The sequence below is a fragment of the Natator depressus genome, chromosome 10, assembly GCF_965152275.1.
Source record: "Natator depressus isolate rNatDep1 chromosome 10, rNatDep2.hap1, whole genome shotgun sequence".
NCBI classification, from domain to species: Eukaryota; Metazoa; Chordata; order Testudines; family Cheloniidae; genus Natator; species Natator depressus.
In genome coordinates this window covers 79,437,588-79,455,068 of record NC_134243.1, presented here as the reverse complement: position 1 = coordinate 79,455,068, position 17,481 = coordinate 79,437,588, and the positions used below count along the sequence as shown (strand labels likewise).

Below are 17,481 nucleotides of genomic sequence, written 5' to 3'. Positions count from 1 at the left end.
GTCCACTTTGCTGTAGTTATCAAGTGGATTTAAACTGAATGAAAATGCCCAAAAGGTGTGTACAGCTAAGTACTTCCATACAAATGTATGGTTTGAGAAACACACAGATTTTAGATCGAGTTCTATTATCTTATGTTTCTGTAGCCAGCAAGATTATAGCGGAAGATTAAAGCATGTTACAGTAAACAATTTACCATAAATGGCCAAGTAAAATAATGTAGGAACCCAAGGAGAATAAGCCAAGTTGGTTCAAGACAGGTCCACAAGCAAGAAATCTAAGTAAGCCGGGGGATACAATATAGCTGCATGTGGGTTTTGTTAAATTTGGTCTTTTAAATGGCTTGCTCTTTTTCATATTTTGAGGCAGCATGGCCTAGAGAACTAAGCAAGTGACTGGCTGGAGCTAGGGACTACTGATTTCTAATTGTGGCATTGTACTAACTCTCTGTGGGCTTGTCATCATTAGTTTTATTTATTTATTTTTATTTTATCTTCAAGTTCTTCGTTTCATATAGCTTAAGGCCAGAAAGGACCATTAGATCATTTAGTCTGACCTCCTGTAATGCCACAGGCTGTTAAATTTCACCCATTTACCACTGTATTGAGTCCCATAACTCACGTGTGCCTAACACAGAACTTGCATTTAGCTAAAGCATATCTTCCAGAAAGGCATCCTGTCTTGGTTTGAGGGCATCAAGAGATGGAGAATCCCCCACTTCCCTCAGTAGTTTGTTCCTATGGTTACAAATGTATGCCTTATTTCCAATTTGAAATTTTTCTGGCTAAATCCAGGTAAAAGATAGGCGATCCCTAGAGTAAACCAGAAATGATTGTAGCCTGGAATAAATGTTTTGGATTGTCCTGAAGAGTCTTCACAAACATGTTAGCTAAACTACCTCAATATAATCAATTAATTTAGAGGTAAAAAACAAAACCAAACACTATGTGACATTGCGGAAAATCAACACACTTGTGTTGATTTTCCCCTCTGTAAAATGGGGATATTTACTCACTTCACGGGGGTGTTGTGAAAGTTAGCTAGTTAATGTCTGTAAAATAAGTGCTAAGTATTATTATAAACATGGCTGTTTTTACAGGTAACCTTTTTATGCAGCTGATCTATGCTTTTTTTTAGTTTAGCAGACTTTGAACCTGCCAAATGGTTCTGATCAGTTTTATGTTATTGAAAGGTTTAAGATTAACTATCTGTATCACAATGTAGCAGCACTTACTTCTCAATACACAAAAGATTAATTTCAGCTTCCAGTTCCCTTGCTGCCCCAGAGTGCTTTTGCAAAGGGAATGGCTATAACAGAGCCAGAACCAGAAGAATGTTTGAAACAAGTTAGGGTGCCCTACCCAAGTTAGGGAAACTTACGTTGTTCATGTTGTCCTGACACAAGGAAGAAAGGAAAGCAGCAGAATACGGACCCTGGACTTCAGAAAAGCAGACTTTGACTCCCTCCGGGAACTGATGGGCAGGATCCCCTGGCAGAATAACATGAGGGGGAAAGGAGTCCAGGAGAGCTGCCTATATTTTAAATAATCCTTATTGTGGTTACAGGGACAAACCATCCCGATGTGTAGAAAGAAGAGTAAATATGGCAGGCGACCAGCTTGACTTAACAGTGAAATCCTTGCTGATCTTAAACACAAAAAAGAGGCTTACAAAAGTGGAAGATTGGACAAATGACCAGGGATGAGTATAAAAATATTGCTCGGGCATGTAGGAGTGAAATCAGGAAGGCTAAATCACACCTGGAGTTGCAGCTAGCGAGAGATGTTAAGAGTAACAAGAAGGGTTTCTTCAGGTATGTTGGCAACAAGAAGAAAGCCAAGGAAAGTGTGGGCCCCTTACTGAATGAGGGGGGCAACCTAGTGACAGAGGATGTGGAAAAAGCTAATGTACTCAATGCTTTTTTTGCCTCTGTCTTCACGAACAAGGTCAGCTCCCAGACTACTGCACTGGGCAGCACAGCATGGGGAGGAGGTGGCCAGCCCTCTGTGAAGAAAGAAGTGGTTCGGGACTATTTAGAAAAGCTGGACATGCAGAAGTCCATGGGGCCAGATGCGCTGCATCCGAGAGCGCTAAAGGAGTTGGCGGATGTGATTGCAGAGCCATTGGCCATTATCTTTGAAAACTCATGGCAATCGGGGGAAGTCCCGGAAGACTGGAAAAAGGCTAATGTAGTGCCAATCTTTAAAAAAGGAAAGGAGGAGGATCCTGGGAACTACAGACCAGTTAGCCTCACCTCAGTCCCTGGAAAAATCATGGAGCATGTCCTCAAGGAATCAATTCTGAAGCACTTAGACGAGAGGAAAGTGATCAGGAACAGTCAGCATGGATTCACCAAGGGCAAGTCATGCCTGACTAATCTAATTGCCTTCTATGATGAGATAACTGGTTCTGTGGATGAAGGGAAAGCAGTGGACGTGTTATTCCTTGACTTTAGCAAAGCTTTTGACACGGTCTCCCACAGTATTCTTGTCAGCAAGTTAAAGAAGTATGGGCTGGATGGATGCACTACGAAGTGGGTAGAAAGTTGGCTAGATTGTCGGGCTCAACGGGTAGTGATCAATGGCTCCATGTCTAGTTGGCAGCCGGTATCTAGTGGAATGCCCCAAGGGTCGGTCCTTGGGCCGGTTTCGTTCAATATCTTCATTAATGATCTGGAGGATGGCGTGGATTGCACCCTCAGCAAGTTTGCGGATGACACTAAACTGGGAGGAGTGGTAGATACGCTGGAGGGTAGGGATAGGATACAGAGGGACCTAGACAAATTGGAGGATTGGGCCAAAAGAAATCTGATGAGGTTCAACAAGGACAAGTGCAAAGTCCTGCACTTAGGACGGAAGAATCCCATGCACCGCTACAGACTAGGGACCGAATGGCTCGGCAGCAGTTCTGCAGAAAAGGACCTAGGGGTTACAGTGGACGAGAAGCTGGATATGAGTCAACAGTGTGCCCTTCTTGCCAAGAAGGCCAATGGCATTTTGGGATGTATAAGTAGGGACATTGCCAGCAGATCGAGGGACGTGATCCTTCCCCTCTATTGGACATTGGTGAGGCCTCATCTGGAGTACTGTGTCCAGTTTTGGGCCCCACACTACAAGAAGGATGTGGAAAAATTGGAGAGAGTCCAGCGAAGGGTAACAAAAATGATTAGGGGTCTGGAACACATGACTTATGAGGAGTGCTAAAGGAGTTGGCGGATGTGATTGAAGAGTCATTGGCCATTATCTTTGAAAACTCATGGCGATAGGGGGAGATCCCGGACGACTGGAAAAAGGCTAATGTAGAGCCCATCTTTTAAAAAGGGAAGGAGGAGGATCTGGGGAATAAGTTACCTAGGGAGGTGGTGGAATCCCCTTCCTTAGAAGTTTTTAAGGTCAGGCTTGACAAAGCCCTGGCTGGGATGATTTAGTTGGGGATTGGTCCTGCTCTGGGCAGGGGGTTGGACTAGATGACCACCAGAGGTCCCTTCCAACTCTGATATTCTATGTCTAAGGGCTTGTCTACACTGCAAAGTTGTCGACAAAACTTTTGTCTTTCACGGGTACTTAAAAAAGCCCCCCCGCAAAAGACAAAAGTTTTGCCAACGCACGTGGCAGAATACTCTCCTGCCGACAAAGCTAACGCTGCTCGCAGGGCTGAAAGTATATTGTCAGCAAAAGTGCCGACAAAGTACCGATAAAGAGCGCTTACACATGCTGACTTTTAGCGACAAGGCTGTGTCAACACAGCCTTGTCGCTAAAAGCTGCATGGTGTAGACAAGCCCTAACTCTTTTTGCTAGTGTTACTTTGGCCCAGTCCACAATAATGAAATTTGCACTACATCAATGTAGCTGCACCAGTGTAAACCCATAATATAGACACACTGGACCAATGCAAAGCGGAGCTTATTTCAGTATACTGCCACATTAAGCACCGGTGTAAGTTCCGCTTTGGACCTCTACATTAGGGATTTGCACCTTTGTAGCTACTTTTGATGTACTTACACCAGTGGAAGTTTCCTTAACATGGCCAGAGCCTATGTTTGACTTGTGTTTAAAAAGATTCTCTTGCATTTAATGGACTTTACAGCTTGTTGCTATATTTTGTTTCTGCTCATCCATTCCATCAGCTTACACTGCCTTTTTAGGAACTTGTTAAAGGGACATTTAATTACCATTGTGCATCAGTCCCCCATCTGTAAAATGGGCAATAGTCTTTTCCTACCTCACAGGAGTGTTGTGAGGAAAAAATGTATTAATGATTGAGGCACCAAGATACTATGGTAATGAGGTCAGATAAGTACTTAGATTTTTTTAATCACTTCTGCTAGAAATTTTTCAATCTACTGTTGTTACAACTAACACCCAAGATTATTGTACTGAAAGATGAGAAAAATCTCTCTTCGTTTGTTTACTTTGTGATTGTAGCAGTGTTCTAAATATAGTCTGTTCCACTGTGTTTTTTATGTAGTAAGTATAGGCTGACTCCAACTCCCATTGCAGTCAATAAGAGTTGGATTAGGCCCTTCGTTTTACTTGCAGCTGGTGTGAGTTTTTCCATTTAGGCAATGAGGGAAGAACAAAATATTTTCAAGGAAGTAGAAAATGTTATTAATTGCCCACAAAATTAGCAAGGAGACTTAGGGGCAGGTGCAATATGCAAACTTGTTAATATTTTATTTACAAAAAATGATGGATTTCAAATTGATAATGTCTCTAACTGACAGGCTGCAGGTTACAGATAGCTTTAGATCCAGCAGTAAAAGGAGCTGCCATCAGATACAGAAACTGATCTTTATATACAGTTAGATGCCTACAAGATTAGAAGTTTGCTTTACTGGATATTTAGCTAAGAAGTTTCCATTAAAACAAATACACAAAACATCTAAGGTTTAGCAATTTGGATTAGTAAACAGTACTCAAAGGAACATAGTCTCTGTTAATAATACCTCTTATTTGTGGGAAATCTCTAGTGAAACAAATTTGTCAAACACACAAAAGGTATAAAAGTGAAATATAGTAATTAAGACTTGTGCTTTATTGATTGTGTGGCTTACGTAATTTTTCATTACTAACATAAGATTTAATAAGTATAAGTAGTTAAAGATTCTGACTTGGCACTAGTCATTAGCATGTAATTGAACTAGTAAAAAAGATCAGTTAAACCTATGTTGATTACCACCTTATCTTTGAAAGGCAATTAAGGACCTCAATCATTGCAACAAGATTTGATTGTGCAGCCTTTATTGGACATTGATCTTTCAGCAAAGTGCAGTTACATTTTCCATTAATTTACAGTAACACAGTTTAACTCTGATACCCTAGACTGTTGACCCAGGTAAGATGTAATGCTAAGCACTCATTTAGGTTAAGATGCCCCCAGTAGTCATTACTGTTTAAAAGGCTAGTGCTGAAAAAAGTAGCTACCTGATCTATTGGGTTTAGAGTAAGGTTTCAGTTATCTGCATTAGTTGTTAAGTGAGGTGAAACAAAGCTCCTTTCCTTCTTATGTCATCTCACTCATTTAAACATCATCCTTGTAGTCAGTGAAGAGATAATTAAAGCAAGAGTTACAAGGCAGACTGTACTTTGTTTCAAATGAGAACAGAGCAGACCAAGTCAGCAGAAAGTTGAAGGGTAATTTTGTACTTTAATCATCTGTGACAAAGTATTGATATATAAACATATGTATGTGCGTACATATATAATTTAGTAGGTACAAAAGGAGCCTGTCAATTAAAAATAGTCACATTAAAAAAAAAAGAAAGAAAGAAAAGGAGGACTTGTGGAACCTTAGAGACTAACACATTTATTTGAGCATAAACTTTCGTGAGCGACAACTCACTTCATCGGATGCATTCAGTGGCTGAATGCATCTGATGAAGTGAGCTGTAGCTCACGAAAGCTTATGCTCAAATAAATGCGTGAGTCTCTAAGGTGCCACAAGTCCTCCTTTTCTTTTTGCGAATACAGACTAACACGGCTGCTACTCTGAAACCTGTCACATAAAAAAGTAAAGCATCTCCACTTGCTCCCTAATCAAAAAATAATTAACCAAAGATTAAGTCAAACCCTAGCCAGATCCACATAAAAAAGGCCTCCCTACAAACTACTGCTACATGCCTTTCTAACAGCAACTTAGGATCTTCTAATACCCCCAAACTGCAAACTAACAAATGGAGGTCACTCACTCTTATTAAGAGGGTCAGCTATAATCCTCACCACATCTTCTAGGTGCTGCCTCCAAATTTACCATCATCCCCTCTGTCTTATCTGGACTGGGTTTCAACCAGCTAACTCATCTATGCTCCAATCTCAACCACACACTAGGTAAAACATTTGACAGCACTTACTGGGTTGGATGAAATATAGTACTTTGTGTCATCAGCATACTAAAATCACAACAGCACAGTGCCTCCTCACTAACCTTCCCACAGGCCCATAAATACATTGAAAAGGAGAGGAGGCAAAATGGAACTCAACATTAGAGCACCCTTCAGGACAGCGAGCAAGTGCCCAACACCACCGCGTGGGAAGGAAGGAAGGAATGCAGCAACCATGTTCTCCACATGATATTATTTAGATCTGAACCCCATACCCTCTAGCTCTCCAGGGCTGGTCTATAGCCTATTGAAGTCAACAGACACCCATTTACTTGAATGAGTTTTTGGATCAGACCCATAGTAGACAGCATTCCCAACCCACTGGCCCCACCATAATACCAATATCAATATTGCCCTTCTCATGCATATGGACCCAGGCAACTTTAGATAGATGAATCCTGGAGACAGTGGAGCTTGGATATTCTCTGGAATGGCAGGCTACTCTGCATCCTTTCTTCATGCCCTGTCCAATATCAGGAGATGCCAAGAAACTTCAAATTATCCTGAAAGAGATTTCACTGGTCTTTCAAGACAAGAGACGTTCACCACTCTATAGTATGGAAAAAGGGTTTGGAGGACTTAGGGCCATTTTAGACCTCAATTGCTCAAACAGATAGATGAGGAAGACAAAATTCTGAGTGGAGACTCCAGATTTCACTCTCAGTAGACCTTCTGAAATCAGTGACCTGAAAAAAGCTTATCTGCATGTTGCCATCAGACTCTGTCATGAGCAATTTCATGAGTTCACCTGTCTTCACTGTCAATACAACGCATCTTCCAGTCTGTTCGCTACACCAGGATATTCCCAAAGGGAAAGGTAGTGATAGCAACCAGGCTACAGAGCCTAGGAATTCATCTATGCCCACTTTTAGATGACACACTTATCAGAACCTTGTCCCTAAGATGTAACCCTATCTATAGATTATGTATTATATTGATTACTTAAGAATTCCCAGTTATCACTTTGATGGTTAACAGGTTCCTGCCTCAAGAGCAGGCCCAATATTATTAAAATCACTATATCGTTCTATACAAGAAGGCAAGGCAGTGAATATAATAAAGGCAAGTTAGCCCTATGGACTACAAAGGTCCCTTACAGGAAACAACCCAGAGGTCCTTCCCCATGTTTCAGGCTCATGGATTCGCAATAGCCTTACAATATAACTGCCTGGTTCCCTCTCAGATGATTGTCTGTGTAGGAGCTGACCTAGATGCAAGGAGAACCAGAATTGATGGTGATGGGAACTAGACAAGTATCTAAATTGATGGTTTTCCCAATGAAGCAAAGGTTTGATAAGATCCCAATGCCAAGATGTCATAGAATTCAGTATTATCCATCCATCTTTACCTGCTGTTTCTATGATTTCTAGTCTCTTATAAAGATCATTTCATGGGCAGGACTGCACAAGAGAGCTTCTGAAGTTCCTCTTTGGGCCTGGAACCATACCCAAAGTTATCACCAAGGTCACCAGCCTTTCCAGATGAGAAGCACTCTTGGGACATAGCTTGTCCCTAAACAGTGTTTTCACTTTTAACTCAGACCATGACTAAAGAATAAATCTTGGTCACTTTAATCTTTCACTTTTGATTAAAGCCAATTAAAATAGTGATTCACCATTACTTAATAAATGTCTCAAACATTTGTGTAAACAAAAGTACTACCCTTTATGAATAGCATATTTTCCTCTAAGTATTCCAACAGCTCTTACGCAACAAGTCTTAATGAATCCAATGAATGATATTATATTTGAACTTTGCCCTCAGCCATCTTCCAGTTCATTCTTCACCATGATCAACTCCACAAGAGCAAGAGGTCTATTGATTTTCATGTAATACAAGAAAATATTACATTTGCTTAATTGTTACACAGTGAGAGCATTGAACAAGAAATCAAGTCTCTATTTAATGCTACTAGCAGCACAGAATTGCAGTGATCAATAGGGTAGTTTGTCAAAGATGTTCTCTAAGGAGACTTGCCCATCACTGTATGGACAAGGAGTCGCGTTGCCTGCATTTATTGAAAAACAGGTAAGCAAAGTCAGCAGTACACATTATCAGAAATCAAACAAGCTGCAGTGAATGGAGGTGCAACTCCAGTGAAAAGCTGTATTTATAGTCTGGTAATTAAAAACCATTTTATCAGCCTCATGTTGAGACCAAACCTTTACAGCAAAGTATCGACAAGATCAGTTGCAATAAATGAGCAGTATTTGACTTCTAACTTATGAACTGTAGTTATTTAACTTTTGCTCATTACAGAGGAAATCAGTTCTAGCTATTCCAGCAAAATGCTAATAGTGAGTTTTATTATTAATGAAGCTGAATGTAGCACTCTCTCTTCTTCTGCAAAAGCTATTTATTCAACTTGTGTCAAGAATATTCTTCAGTACTAAATATACTGGAATAAGTGCTCCTTTGACTAAAGTTTTATTTAGTGTTTCTTTTAGACAAACAGACATACTTCCTTCATAAAGCATGAAACAGTTCACTGCTTACAAATAATTTTCAATAAGAATATGTATGTTGTATTTTGCATCAGTTAATTATATTGGTCATATTAGTGATTTTATCCTTTAAAAAAAGTCTTTTGCATGTTGTAACATGCTGCTGGGGATACCTAGAGCTGTGAGCCACTGTGTGCTACCCTTGACCTCAACAAGAGTGAGTTTTGCTGATGATCAGACTTGTCAGCTCCCAGCCATACCAGTCTCTCTTCCTCACCAGCAAACTCCTCAAGGCTCTCTCAAGCCAAACCTCATCCATTGTGCTAGTACCTAAGAAAGATATAACTGTAAGGTTTTGTGTCAACTATAGAAAATTCAATGCTGTAAGTGTTTCAGATGTTTATTTTATGCCCAAAATTAATATGTTTGATATTTTGAGCAAACCTAGATGTCTTACTTAGCATGTTTGATCTCACAAAAGGTTGTTGGTGGATCCCTTGAGAAAAAGATGCACAGAAAAAAAATCTGCTTTTATTACTGATATGGGACACTATGAATTCAAAGTGTTATCATTTGCGTTAATTAATGCAGGAGCCACTTTTCAGAGGCTTGTCAACCACGTGCTAAGCGGTTTAAAAAATTCTGCAAGAGCATATGTCGAGGATATAGTGGTGTTTAGCAACTCTTGGTCTGATCACAATAAACACTATTAATGGGATCAATACCCTCAGACCTGTAAAGCAGTGTGGGGAACTGCTTCTTTTAGACTGCTTTAGATGTGAGAGATTAAATCAACTATAGCCGAAGAAAACACAGAATTGTGAATTCAGATATTGAAAGAAAAAGGTGGAACCACTTTTCAGATGTTTACTTTTAAAATATGTTTAGATGTGAATATTCAGTTGACACATACTACATAGTCCGTTAATGCGGATTTTAATTTGTGAGGTTAAAAGAGCATTTCAATACATCTGTATAAAAGAAGGGTGCTATTACAGATTCCTTCAGACTCTGATTAGGTACTAGGACAATTTATATATTGTTGAACACCTATGCACAGAGTCTAAAACTCTCATCATTTACAATTATGTGTAACGTATTTGGAGATTGTGTTGCTTGCCTTCAGGTTAATTTACAAACATCATAACCTATCCAATGTACATAAGAAAGGAGATTTTAAAAAAAATAATCAGAAGATTCTTCTCAGCAATAAGCATTTCAATCACTGTCTTTAAAGCTAAGACTTTTGAGGACAGTAGAAAAGTCAATTCATTTCCCAAAGATGCTAATATCTTATCTTCATTGACTCCAATATTCATTTCATGCCTCTGCTGAAACAGGAACATTTTTTGTAACTGAAAAAAGGACAATGAAGGCTTTTGAGGACACCGCCACATTAAAAAGGAACACACTGAAAACAAAGGTTTATTTTTAAGTTGTTTATATTTTAAAGCAGCAGGAATATATAAATACCCACAGTTGTGAAAACCCACCAAATGAGAGTGCTTGAATGCACAATTTCAGTACATGGCACCTTCATCTTCTTTATTCAGAAAATAAATAGTAACTGGGCCACAACTTGTGTGGACAGTCTCTGTGACACTAACAAGAAACCAGGAGCCAATTCCATATAATAAAGTTGGGATGCCTACAAAAGAGAAATACTTGTTACAAACAACCATTATAAACCAAGAGAACTAAAACTAACACAGGTTTCAGAGTAGCAGCCCTGTTAGTCTGTATTCGCAAAAAGAAAAGGAGTACTTGTGGCACCTTAGAGACTAACAATTTTATTTGAGCATAAGCTTTCGTGAGCTACAGCTCACTTCATCGGATGCATGAGCTTATGCTCAAATAAATTTGTTAGTCTCTAAGGTGCCACAACTACTCCTTTTCTTAAAATTAACACAGTGATATCTAAAAATAATGGCTATGAAGAAAAATATAAATATTACAGTAGGGGGCTCATTGTGTAAGCAGCTGTACTAAGACAATTCCCTGCATTGAAGAGCTTACAACCGTAGATCCCAATTGTGCACTGAGAACCACATGAGCAGACTCCAATGCTCATGAATGTCTCCTGACAGTTTTCAGGGCAGGATCAGGTCCTAATTTATAATAAGATGTAATAAGTGGGGAATACACAGAAGGACTGGAAGGAAGGCAGATAAGGGTAAAAGAGATATGAAACACTTGGCTATGTGAACTAGCTATGCTTAAAGCTAGATTTAGTTTTTAAAAAAAAATTTTTTTTTAAATAGATATTAGAACCCTCTACTGGTCTCTACTTAATTGCTATCTGTTCATAGTTTCCCAAAGAGATCCCAGTAGCGGACATGCAGGACTTAAAGGGAAATAGGGTAGTTACTTTATAGATCAATGGGGAAAGGGTGTCTCATGCACAAGGGATGGCAGAAAATGTGAATGTGTTTGTGGGAGAAGTGGATAAAGAAGTGATGGTGCCTGGCATTGTTGGCATCGAAGATGCCAGGAAGGCGTTTAAGAGGAAGGCAATTATTATTGGCAAAGAGTCCTGTGGCACCTTATAGACTAACAGAGGTATTGGAGCATAAGCTTTCATGGGTGAATAGCCACTTCGTCGGTATGCACCCAACGAAGTGGGTATTCACCCACGAAAGCTTATGCTCCAATACGTCTGTTAGTCTATAAGGTGCCCCAGGACTCTCTGCCGCTTTTACAGATCCAGACTAACACGGCTACCCTTCTGATACTTGGCAATTATTATTGTTTATTATTTGTATTATAATAATATGTAAGATACAAAGTGGATAAGTAGTAAGGGGCTAAGCTCAGAAGGGCCTTAAAATGTAAGAAGAAGCTTGTATTTGATGCAGTGAAAAAGAGGGAGTCCGCAGATAGACTCAGGCCCTTCATTCGGTGCCTATGCATGCATGTGCCTAATTTTAAGCATATGAATAGTCCAACTGACTTCAATGGGACTATTCAATGCTTAAAGTGAGGCATGTGCTTCAGTACCTTACTGAACTGAACCCTCAAACAAGGCAGGGGATAAAGATAGTCTGACTGGAGAACCAGAAAGACAGTCTTAACAACAGTGCTTTGAAAGGACATGTGGGGACTGTTATAGTCAACACAGGAGATGATGAGGGCCTGGATAAGAGTTTTGACTGTGCAGATAGAGAGCTTATCTTAGACAGACAGAGCAATCTTAGTGCTATTACAGAGGAAGCAGCAATAAGATTTGACAATAGGTCCAAGCATCAAGGCAGAGAGAGGTCAGACTCAAAGATAACACTCAGAGAGCATTTCTAATACAAATTATGTAAAATTTTCAAAGTGATTATTGTAGCATAAATCAGTTTATTGATAACAGCCAGAGCCAAAACCAATAAAATTTGTTAATATGAAAGATTACAACCCTCATAACAACCAACACTTAAATATTAAATGTCTATTACCTGCACATTTTTTTAAAAAAATTACAATGTAATTGATGAATGTTCCAATCAGTGTTAAAACAAGTTTTGGGGATAGATTGCTTCTTCATGTAAATCACTAACAAATGTTATACCAATACTTTCTTCTTATTAAACAATTAGGTTGCTGATGTCCTAAGACCACGGCCTATCATGCTGACCAATATTGTCTCATTTTTTTGTCCGGTATCGAACTGTTGTCTCACCTTATACTTAGATTGGAAGCTCTGTGGGACAGTGACTCTTTTTTTTAATTCAGTGTTAGTACAGACTCAAGCATAATGAGGCCATGGTTGATGACTGGGGCCGCTAGGCACTATGGTAGCACAAATAATAAATAAAAGTGTATACTGTGCTAGTGTCTGAAGACCACCACCAGCTTGGGTCTCATTGTGCTAGATACTGTGCAAACAAGTAATAAACGGCAGACCCAGTACTTATTTTCAAGAGCCAAATTCTGCTCTCTTCTATCTGTGCAATCACGTTGACATCAGTAAAGCCAATGGCAGTAGCAGCAGTTTAACTGAGGGCAGATTTTGGCCCCCCGTAATATTAGAAATTATTTGTAATAAGATAAGTAAATTTTCAGATGGTATGGTGTTTTACTTCAGTGGATAGTGTCCCGTGATTTGTTTTCAGTGATAACATCTCCTTACAAATTAAAAGTTAAAGCTGCTAAAATGTGTCAAATATAGTTTTTAAAATACTTAAAATCAAGTAGGGTGCAAATATCTTTCTTGACAGTCTGATGGTGTCACTTAGTAGTCAGGAAATGCTCCTTAGAAGCAGAATGAATGAGCACCTGGGTATTTTAAAGGCTAGCATAAGTAGTGTTAAAAACTTGTTACCTAAGCAATAGTTAAAACGCCAGTTAATAGTCTTGGACTAGACAAGTTTATGTTAAAAAACAAAAACCCATCAGTTTCTGCGATCAACCGTTTACCGGCCTGCAAAGGACCAAGGTAAAGGGGAACTGATGAGGGTTAAGCTCCGTGCAGTATCAGGTCCCTGATCTTAGACAGGAGCCAGTGGGCACAAGAAGACTAAGCAATTGCTCAAGGGGGAGGGCCCCGATTCAGTATTAACCCCCCCCCCAATATCATTCATCTTATTGAACTGGGGCTTGTTCACAAGCGCACTGGGCCGTGCTGTGTGCCGCACTGCGTGGTTGGTGGAAGTGTCACCAGCATTTCTAGGGGTGGGGGGGCCCCAATATTCCTGCTGCCCCCCCCATGGGCTCGCGCCGCCTCTGACAAGGGCCGCGCGGGAGGGTCAAGGGCTAAGCGCGGGCGCAGGGGGCTCCCTGGCCACCCTGGGGGGCTCGGGGGCCGGCTCACCCGCGTTGATGAGCTTGAGGGCGGTGAAGGCGGCGTTCTGCAGCGCCAGGTCGCGGCGCGGGGCCCGCGAGCAGTGGTACTTGATGAAGGGGAAGCAGCCCGTGCGCAGGACGTGGTAGTTGGCGCCGTCCACCTGCCAGTTGAAGTGCGAGAGGCCGAACTGGTCGTTGCGCACGGCGCTGTACTTCACGCAGTACGAGGTCCAGTGGGGCAGGCCCCGCTGCCGCAGGTGGCGGCTCAGCACCTCGGAGGCCTTGGGCTTGGCGGCGGCGCCCCCGGCGGGCGCGAGGAGCCGCCTCAGGGCCGCCTCGTGCAGCTGCCGCAGGAGCAGCATGCCGCAGGCAGAGACCCCCGCAGCGCCCGGCCCGCGCGCCCCCGGCCGTCCCAGCGTGCCCGGCCGTGCGCGCCCCCGGCCCTGTGCGTGCGCGCCCGCCAGCGCGGCACGGCTCGCGCCCGGAGCTGGTGGGCGCGCGGGCGGGTCTGCTGAGTGGGGAGAATGGGAGTCCCTGAGGGAGGTGTCACGTGGCAGGCTCCCTGGTTATAGGGCGGTGTGAAGGGGTAATGGGGTCACCTGGGGGTCTTGATAAAGAGGGTTCCTGAGAGGGATATTGGGGGGTCACCTGGGGTTCCTGATATTAGGGTCCCTGAGGGAGATACTGGGGGTCACCTGGGGTTCCTGATAGGGTCCATGAGGGAGATACTGGGGGTCACCTGGGGTCCCTGAGGGGAATACTGGGGGTCACCTGGGGTCCTTGATATTAGGGTCCCTGAGGGAGATACTGGGGGTCATCTGGGATCCCTGATCGGCAGGTCCCTGATTACAGGGGGTCTCTGAAGCGGATGATAGGGGTCACCCAGAGCTATTGGGGGAGATCATGGAAGCTCCTGATTCTAGGGATCCCTGGGGGCAGAGATAATGGTAGGTCACCTGGGAGAGTCCTTGAGTTGGCACAGTCCTTGTGAGGAAAGTGGGGGTCCCTCCTAGGAACATTGGTAGCGGGAGGGTGAGATCATGAGACATCCCACTCCAGAAAAATCAATCTGCACTGCTGCTGAGGTGAGCTGTTGTGGGATACTACTGTAGGAAGTGGCCAAAAAGTAACTTCAGAAACTAAATGGAAATTAGACACACTGATATGCCCTTTGTCCCCTCCCTGGTCAAGGCAGGTAAATCAATAGACAGTACTGAGAAAATGCATTCATAATGTTCATTTACAAAAACTATCACAAAGAACCCTGAATGGGCCGATCAAGCGACTCATCATTATGTTTTATTATTCTGTATGTTCTGCGCATTGAAGAGGCCACCGCATGGTTTCTTGGCACATGTTGCAATTGGAGTATGAAAGAGATTAACCTGAGTGTGAGGGGAAAAGTTGATTTAGGCCATATTATATAAACACACTGATATTATTTAGTGAAGTTTGAAAGCAACATCTGAGGTTGAAATTGGGTTGAATATTTTAAAGCTCTTGGAAGAGGAATATTTTAAAATCATAACTAAAAATTCTGTGATATGATTTATCTAAACAAAACCTAAGGTTTTGAACCATTAAATATTCTGTTTGAGAAAAAATGACTGTACAGAAGAGTAAACTGAGAAATGGAAACAATTTCTTTTCTTTTAATAATTATGAGCAATATCTCAAACTCAGCAATCTTAGACCATTGAGCTGTGTAGTATGAATGTGCTAATTAATCAATTACTATACAACAATGTACCATGTTTATTTACTGTAATGCACTACATGACTATGTAGCAGAACCAGTAATTATTAATCATTGTCAGTAACAAATTTGACTCAAGTTCACCTTTCTATAATTAATAGAGCATATAGTTCGCTTTAATATCTTTATTAGCAGCAACAATGACAGGATAAAAAGAAAGTGGAACCTGACGCTGTGGTTCATTGAAATGCAGGATTGGACTAATGTATCATACTCCAACAGCGCTATTTGTGCTATTACAGTCCATGGTCAGTCGGTGTTTACATTTTAAATTAATGCTGGACTGAAATCTATTGACTGTATTTGAAAATAATTGCTTCTAATTTTTAAACTATATTAGTTTGGAGTTTCAAGATATTTTGCCCTTATTAATTTAAATGCCTGCATTTGCTCTTCCTTGTAAAAATGCATGGAGAGGAACAAAATAATCCTACAGCTTTTTAAGTGTAGCCTCTCATTAAACCAGTGAATGTACTGATATCCATATGTATGTGTTCACACTGTGTACTACAAACGGAGGGAGAGAAGCACCTGCATTTTCATAAGACCAGCAAAGCATCTCAGACCCTTCACCAATGCAAAGGATCGTGGCTTGGTATGTATGTATGTATGTATTTAAGATGAGCTTTTGATAAAAAGTTGAGTATTTTTGGGCATCCATCTGAACATCATTCATTTAGAAAGAACAACTCACCCTGACAGCAGTGCTGCTGCATAATAAATGTTGGCTGGACAGTTTATGCTTTATATATTGAGGTCTCTATTTTTTGGAGTGCATTGTGCTTTTATATCATTGCTGTTCCAAAACCGCCTCTTGAAATGTGACATGCCACTTCTCAAAGAGTCTTTGGGGTGAAGATGGAAGACAACAAACTGTACATTCCATAGTTAAAGTGAGTCAATTGGTGCACAATTTACCAGGCTGTAGTTCTGTAGTAATTTGTTTTGGATCTTGCTATAAAATAGCAGAAGATTAAAACAAACAAAAACTATAATTTTGGAAATAGTATATTTATTATTTTGGTCCTTTCATCATGTACACAAAATCCCAGAAACTACTAATTTAAAACCTTTAAGAGCTCGAGTCCTTCCCCAAATGTAATAGAAGTTCACAACCATGAGTCAGACTATTACAGTGAAAAATAAACTTCTGTATTTCATTATGAAGGCCTTGCTGAAGAAATGTAACAGCATAGCTACAAAACAATAGGATGACATTTGGTAATAATTCCGTGCACTTTTATACCTTTTTTTATCAAAGCATCAAAACTGCCTTGCAGATATTAATGAAGTCTCACAACCTCAGAATGTGTGTCATATTATCCCCATTTTATAGTTAAGGAAACGGAAGCCCTGATCCTACATAGACTTACACATGCTCACTTTACACACATTAATTGTAATGGGATTACTCACAGCATGTAAAGCTAGGCGTGTGCGTGTTATTGCAGAATTAGGGTCTCAGGGAGAGAGTTTAAATTACTTGCTCCAGGTTATACAGGTCTGTAGACAGCATTCAAATATTGAAGTCCTGACTCACAGTCCCCCACCCTAATCATTAGACCACAATTATTCCCAAAAAGAGGCACCAATATTTTATTATAGTCAATAAGAGGGTTAGATCTTATCAAATGAAAAGGAAGCTCCCAGTGTTACTCCATTCAGTACCATTATTTCAAGTACTTCACATTTCATAACAAATTATCTTTCAGGAACTGAAGTAAGAATACTTAAAGCATATGCCTAACTGTAAGCACATTAATTGTTCCATTTAGCTGGTGCTTATGTCCAGAGGTCCCATTCACAATAACATTAATACAACTAAAAATATTTAAGTTTTTGAAACATTTGTAATTGGCATAGTTGAGTTTTTATAGATTCTAACACCGGAAGGGATCATTGTGATCATCTAGTCTGACCTACTGAATAGCGCAGGCCATAGAACGTTCCCAAAATCATTCCTAAAAAGTACATCTTTTAGAAAAACATCCAACCTTTTAAAATGGTCAGTGATGGAGAATTCACCATGACTCTTGTTAAATTGTTCCAATGTTTAATTACTCTGTTAAAAAAATGTATGATTTATTTCTAGTTTGCATTTGTCTAGCTTCAACTTGCAGCCATTGGATCATGTTA

General features: G+C 40.7%; 1 protein-coding gene across 1 annotated transcript; it reads right to left on the bottom strand.

Annotated features, from left to right (window-relative positions):
- Nucleotides 1-9,773: 9,773 nt before the first annotated feature.
- C10H15orf61 (chromosome 10 C15orf61 homolog) lies at nucleotides 9,774-13,966 on the bottom strand. Its single transcript, XM_074966612.1, has 3 exons — nucleotides 13,618-13,966; nucleotides 10,316-10,470; nucleotides 9,774-10,177 (listed from the first exon to the last, which is right to left on the bottom strand). The coding sequence occupies exons 1-2, from the start codon at nucleotides 13,949-13,951 to the stop codon at nucleotides 10,343-10,345; spliced, it is 462 nt and encodes a 153-aa protein (XP_074822713.1). The 5' UTR covers nucleotides 13,952-13,966; the 3' UTR covers nucleotides 9,774-10,177; nucleotides 10,316-10,342.
- Nucleotides 13,967-17,481: the final 3,515 nt, after the last annotated feature.

Excerpts from the sequence above, each read along its gene's own strand:
- C10H15orf61 (XM_074966612.1), bottom strand. The coding sequence starts at position 13,951 with ATGCTGCTCCTGCGGCAGCTGCACGAGGCGGCCCTGAGGCGGCTCCTC. Across the intron at positions 10,471-13,617 it reads CCTCAAGCTCATCAACGCGG|GCATCCCAACTTTATTATAT; the intron begins GTGAGCCGGCCC and ends TCTCTTTTGTAG.